The following is a 6,716-nucleotide window of genomic DNA, read 5'->3' as shown; positions in this document are numbered from 1 at the left end:
CTCTTCTTAGAGCATTTACTACATCTCAATTTTCAGCTCCTGTTAGGTAACTATTCAGTTTTCTGCCCAACAAAAGTACAGGAACAGTGTGTTACTATGTGGATATCAGCTTCAGTGCTTACGTCGAAGCTGTTTATAAAAAAAGAAAAAACCCACAAAGTGACGCTGGAGATTTTACTCGTGCCATTGTTCTGGTGAAACTCAAAGTCTTTCAATTAAAATTGGCCTAGAACACCGAGACTGCAATGACCTTTTATTGTTTTTTTCCATCAGCTGTGCAATTCACATGCTGCACCTGTGCATGTGTAAAGACAGCGACAGATAAAATGGGAGCCCACTTCCTGGATTCATCCCAGAGTCTGCAAAACAGATTGAAGACTTTTAATGTCTCCAAAAACGAATTCTTACTCAGTATCCTGCTGTTACAATCTGGGATAACCACACCGAGTCCTTTACTTGACATTCCTGTCCTCAAAGAAACACTTCCGAGAAATGAAATGAATGTATACCGTCTTACACACAAAAAGCTCTCTGACAGCTGTATTAACAGCTTGATATTATCCGCAGTGCTTTCTTTATGCTAAACAAGAAACTGATATTCCTAAAAACCCCACAGATGTGTTGCTTAGAGGTTTTCAAAGGTTTTTACATTATAATTTCTGTGTATTTGCACAAATCCTCTTTCATTATGTGTGTGACTTGAAATAACAGCATTGTTAGACAAGTAGAAAAATGATAAACATTTAAAAGGTTTGCGCTGCTGATATTGAAGAATGTTTAATGCTGAAATGTGGTGTATCAAATTTAAAAAGGGAATTTACATCATTGTAATTGTGTACTGTACTGTACCATGCCATGGGACTGACTTTGTCAACTCTAAATGTATCGCTACTCTTTTTAAATTAAATAATGCTCTATGCAAAAGGATGCAAAGCCCAGTGTGGGATCCTGTTTTTATATTTCAGTTTGTTCAGCATTTGTCCTGAATGGTTTTGCCACCAGAGGTAAGTGGTGAAGGGTTTTGAGTTTATTTTGTTGTTGACCTCTTCCTGGATTAACCACACTGTGACAGACAAGGATGGGCAACCACATCATCCCCAGAAAGCTAACTCTCCCTTTAGGCCCCACAAAAAAAACATAGCTGTGGCTTTTTGAAGGGTGAGGCAGCTCTCACTTGCTCTGGCAAAACAAGTTCCTGTAATTAAATCACTGGGGGAGTTACCTAATGCACAGATGAGATATGCATCTCAGGGGCGGGAACATGGATGCTAAACCTATCATGGGAGTCCCTACAAGGAAGCTCTAGCAGTTTTCACATAAGTAACACAGAGAAAAACCCCTGACACCAGACGGAGATGGCACTTTTTGTAGATTTTAACTTCTCCAGTTCCACCACCGTGCTGGCTGCTGCTGTTCTCTTGCTTGTTCTTTATCTCCTATCTGTCAATTACATTTCTAAGGAAAGAGGGAAGGAACCCCCAGGACCGAGACCTCTGCCTCTGCTAGGCAACCTGTTGCAAATTGACCTCAAGAGACCCTACAAAACTCTGCATGAGGTAAATCAGGCTGTCTTCTCGTTCAAAAGGAGCAGCTTTAATGAAAGATTGCAATGTATTTAATGCTATTTCAGTTGTCTTTTGCTTAATTTTTATTCTTCCAGCTTTCAAAGACATATGGGTCAGTATTTACAGTTTATTTAGGAACCAACAAGGTTGTGGTCTTGGCTGGGTACGAAGCAGTCAGAGAGGCACTGGTTAACTATGCAGTGGAGTTTGGAGAGCGCAACGTCTCCCCAATATTTAAGGACCTGAACAGAGGTCATGGTATGAAATTCTTTCATAATACCATTTATTCTGTTTCATTTTACTATCACAAATAGTCCGGTCAACATATGATACCTGGCTTCTCAGAAATAACCAACAGCACTTATAGCTGCTGTGACTCACATGACTTCATGAAATACAGGTTTCCTCTCCATCCAGAATTTAAAAAAAAAAGTTTATATAAGTTTAGTGCTACATATTCCTTTAATGTTGAATGTCTTCCGTGAGGATGTGACCCTGTTTGTGTAGTAAACTATGCAATACAGCACTTTTATTATGAAATTGCTTCAATCGTCCAGGTAAGGAAATCCCAAAAAGTTGATCCTGTTCATCTCGACAGCGTTTTCTGTGGGATAAACGTTTTGTCACTCATCCAAGTGACTTCTACAGTCTCAGCTGACTGCAAGATTCCCCAGCTTTATAAATAATGTTCATTGACCAATGATCATGAATCTGACATTTTTAGTCAGCGGTGCTAATTTCAATACAATAGAGTCACATGTACAATTTTAAACTATTTAGGGGAAAAAAAGACAAATGCAAATGTACTGTAATTTAGTAAAAACACTACATCCAGATGAACAGAATCGACTTTTTGGGGGGTACAAAATGTGATATATTCAAAAACCAAAAACTACTTCAAAAGTTTAAAAATTTAAAAATACTCATTGTTTTCAGCCCTTCCTTACTGGTGGTTTAAGCCTTGTCAGCATGTTTCTATTTCCATATCATAAAAATCAGTTAATTGAGTTTTTAAAATAAAGGATTTTATGTTTTGTAGGAATTTTGTTTGCAAATGGAGAATCGTGGAAAGAGCTGAGACGTTTTGCCCTCGCCACCCTCAAAGACTTTGGGATGGGCAAAAGACTTACTCAGGGTAAAATCCTGGAGGAGTGTGGCTATCTGATTCAAGTGATTGAAGATCATAAAGGTATGGCAAAAGTACATGAACCATGAACTGCAATTTAAATGATTTTTTTAAATTAGCACACCTCTAAATGTTATATTGTGCATGTCTGTTAGCCCATGTATGGATTTATTTATTTTAGATTTTTTTTCCCCTTGTGTATCAATTTTACAGGAAATGCTTTTGATACAGCTCTTCCAATAAATTATGCAACAGCCAACATTATCTCCTCTATTGTGTACGGAAGCAGATTTGACTACGGTGACCCTGTATTCAAGAACATGGTGAAGCGAGCCAATCAAACCATATGTGTCTCAGGTTCTGCATCAGTCCAGGTTGGCTTTTTGACAGATTCGATGAGTTGGTGAAGTTGGCCACGATCACATACATTCATATATGGAAGTAGAAAATTCTGTGAGACTAAAATCTTATAAATTAAATTTAATTAGCAACAACAAACAGACCTCATGACCTGATGTTTACTACGTGCTTCGTATCTTAGGCTCCCATTGTACTTTTGAATACTCTAGGTCCCACAAGTAAACCAGCAGTGCTATGTGGTCCTATGAGGTCTATAAGATTAGACTGGGCCTGATTGTTCAAGACTTTGTAAGTGAAAGGATTTTAAATTCAACTTTGGATTTAACAGGAAGCCAGTGAAGACAAGCGAATATGGGAGAAATATGCTTGCAGTCAATACTCTCGCTGTAGCATTTTGGATCAACTGAAGGCTTTTCGGGGAGTCAGGATGGCCTGATAACTGATCCATCTCATGTCTGTCTTATCTGACTTTGCCGATTGTTGTCCGGCCTCCACCTCGTGACCTGCCTGGCTGAACAGGGATCCCAGGGGCTAAAGTCCCCATCGATATGGCTCTCTGGAAGGCATACACAACTCCCTACAATAACAAGGCTCTAAACATTCAGTGAAGAAACACAGGCTAGAGCCAAAGCTGTAGCGTTGCCATTAGCAAATCTGGCTCTGTGGTGCATTGGAAATCTGACTATTTGCTTTTTTACAATCTTTTTTTTTATTTTTTTTATTATTGTTATTAATGCTCATTGATGCAAAGGCAGTAATTCTTAATCATGAGATACAATAAAATGTATATATGACACGATATGCACCGATAGTCATTAAGGAATTAGATGGTAAAGCTACTTGAAAATATCAGATATCTTTAGATGCACAGCAACAGTAACTTTGTTATTTTTGATTTAAATTATTTCTGTGAGGGGAATTTTAAAATAGGTCAAGTCATCGCTGCTTTCATAAAAATGAAAACCAGGATTTGGTGAAACAATGTGTAATAATAATGTGTGGACTTTAATCTTTTTTTAATATTTAAACTATAACATGTGTCATTTGACAAAGTAAAATTTATTAAATTTTATTTCTGATAATTACGTGTATTTACTTGGAATAAGCTTTGTTTAAGTTTTTTTTTTTTTTTTCTCCTGCAGCTTTTTAACATGTTTCCTCGGCTGTTCGGTTGGATAAAAAATCGCCAGGTGGTGTTAAAAAATGTTGAGATGAATGTCAGAGATATAAAGAATTTAATTAAGCATCTGAAAGAGACTCTGGAGTCTGGACTGTGCCGAGGGCTTGTGGACTGTTTTCTGATTCGGAAACAGAAAGAAGAAGTAAGACTATGTGTGTTTTTTTTTTTTTTAATTATGATAATATTATTTACACTTTAGGTTTGATAGCAATAAGCAATGTGAGTGTTACTTCTTTTAGGACTCCTGTGTTTTGGATACTCACTACAATGAGGAGAACTTGACATTCACAGTGAGCAACCTGTTTGCTGCTGGCACTGACACCACAGCAGCCACACTGAGATGGGGTTTGCTGTTAATGGCTAAATACCCACACATACAGGGTAAGGAACTGGACAATACATGCAAGTCCCACCTCAAAAGAATGTGGATGATAAGAAATACCACACTGTTAATTTGGGTTTCACCCAGGACTGTATAGGCGTTGGTTGAATAACAATGGTGTTCACCTTGGGGTGTCGGTCAAAACACACAGGACGCACAAATAAGGTTATTCCTTATTTACTGTTATTCTTTAACACAACAGCACAGTGATGCAACCACAGGCTTACAGGGGTGGTGTACAACTCCTAGGTGGGGTCTGTGTATGGGCTCAATACTAAAGTAATAATGGTATTTCTGGTATAGCACAACTTTATCCTTTCAGTAGCTGCCAAAAGTTAAGGGACCTAGCTTAGGATATTCATATAGAGATCCTCCAGCTTCAAACTGCATTACCCTTCCAGGACCTGAAGCTCAGCAAAGCACCCCAAACCCATCTATTCTCTGACTGGATTGTTAAATTTATGATTGACACGACATTGACCAATCAGGTGAAAGGCAGAAAAATTGGGACAAAATTCCTACTCATAAGAAGAAAGTCACACATAGCCAGGGAACTTAAGTGTAGAGTTTAATACGCAGTTTTTTGCTTTGTATCTGTAACCTCTACGGTGGGCCTGAGAGGCCAAACGGACTGCAACTTAAGAAAACACCAGCAACAAGAAAAACGCTGCAAAAGCACACAAAAAATAACGGAAATAGGAAAAACGACAACGGAAATGGGGGAAAAAACAGATTTCCAAAAGCACAAGGGAAGTGTTTCTGGGGAGACAATAACCCGACGGACCAGTTGCAGGAACCAAATTATGCTAAGAATTGCGCTGGGACACACTTAGAAGAAGTGAAGGATCTATCGGTTTTGTGAGGAAAGAAAAGATGAGAGGTAAGTGTGTTAGCCTAACTATTAGTCTGAAAATACGTCAGCAGTATTATATGAATCATGATAAAACACACCATTTTTTCGGTTCCTGCAACTGGTCCGTCAGGTTGTCTCCCCAGAAACACTTCCCTTGTGTGTGTGTGTGTGTGTGGTTTTTTTTTTATATTTTCCTATTTTTGTTTTCTTGTTTCCTACTTCCGTTGTGTTTTGTGTGCTTTTGCAACGTTTTTCTTATTGCTGGTGTAAGTTGCAGTCCGTTTGGCTTCTCAGGGCCACCGTTGTAACCAGACCTTAACAAACAAATTTGTAACTGTGTAAATATTTTTTTACAAACACAAATCTTTTTTACACACACACTTACAAAACTCAGTTCACAACTACACATTTGATTTAAGAGTACAAAATATTTATGCCCACAATTTGAGCCCATATGTGTGGTCTGTAAACAAAACATATACAGAATGCTGATTATAATAAGGATTCAATCAAGATGTCTACTCACAGTTCTTTAGAGACGCACACAACTCACACTATGCCTAGACGTCCACTGTTGAGTCAGTTTACAAGGTGCCTCTTGCTATGTGTTAGCTTAACCTACATGCTCTGGACCATGTTCTCAATAGTTCAACTCTCTCGCCACAAGGGGGCTCTCGAACACAGTCGACAGCCTTTCCAACACACATAGTTGATATTTATATAAGGTGATAACACATAAATACATATATAGAGTTAAGTGTCCTGTTGGGCTACAAGACCAATGACTTCAGTTATGGGTTTACTGACATGTCAGCAGGTGATATCAGAGGGAAAAGGCAAAAAAACCACCACGACTACCAGTCAGTGGTAAATAAATACACAGCATTTCATATGCAAACAATGTGCACCATAACAATATTCTGTGTATAATTTTAGATTTTTTATTTATTTTTTTATTTTTACACGTTTTAGCAGATCTGTTAAAACTAATGTGGACAAATTTGTTTCTTTATTTTGTCTCTGCAGAGCAGGTCCACGAGGAGCTGAGCCGGGTAGTAGGAAGCCGACAAGTTTGTGTAGATGACCGGAAAAACCTGCCGTACACTGATGCAGTCATTCACGAGACTCAGAGACTGGCGAATATTGTTCCCATGTCTGTTCCTCACCAAACTAGCCAAGATGTCACCTTCAAGGGATACTTTATCAAAAAGGTCAGCTGCTGTACCTAAATATATTTTAACATCTTGATT

At 38.3% G+C, this 6,716-nt stretch overlaps 1 protein-coding gene across 1 annotated transcript in view; it reads left to right on the top strand.

Moving 5' to 3' along the window:
• The first annotated feature begins 1,355 nt into the window (after window positions 1-1,355).
• Window positions 1,356-6,716, top strand: part of LOC102213589 (cytochrome P450 2K1-like) — a 22,571-nt gene continuing 17,210 nt past the window's right edge. Inside the window, exons 1-7 of the mRNA XM_013913643.1 lie at window positions 1,356-1,556; window positions 1,661-1,823; window positions 2,605-2,754; window positions 2,905-3,065; window positions 4,194-4,373; window positions 4,471-4,612; window positions 6,493-6,677. Of these exons, the coding sequence (XP_013769097.1) occupies window positions 1,356-1,556; window positions 1,661-1,823; window positions 2,605-2,754; window positions 2,905-3,065; window positions 4,194-4,373; window positions 4,471-4,612; window positions 6,493-6,677 (1,182 nt within the window). The remainder of the gene's footprint in view (window positions 1,557-1,660; window positions 1,824-2,604; window positions 2,755-2,904; window positions 3,066-4,193; window positions 4,374-4,470; window positions 4,613-6,492; window positions 6,678-6,716) is intronic.

Source organism: Pundamilia nyererei, unplaced genomic scaffold, assembly GCF_000239375.1.
Source record: "Pundamilia nyererei isolate P.nyererei 1_Seehausen unplaced genomic scaffold, PunNye1.0 scaffold00142, whole genome shotgun sequence".
Taxonomy (NCBI): domain Eukaryota; kingdom Metazoa; phylum Chordata; class Actinopteri; order Cichliformes; family Cichlidae; genus Pundamilia; species Pundamilia nyererei.
Note: the sequence above shows the minus strand (reverse complement) of the source record. Positions and strands in the feature narration are given on the sequence as shown.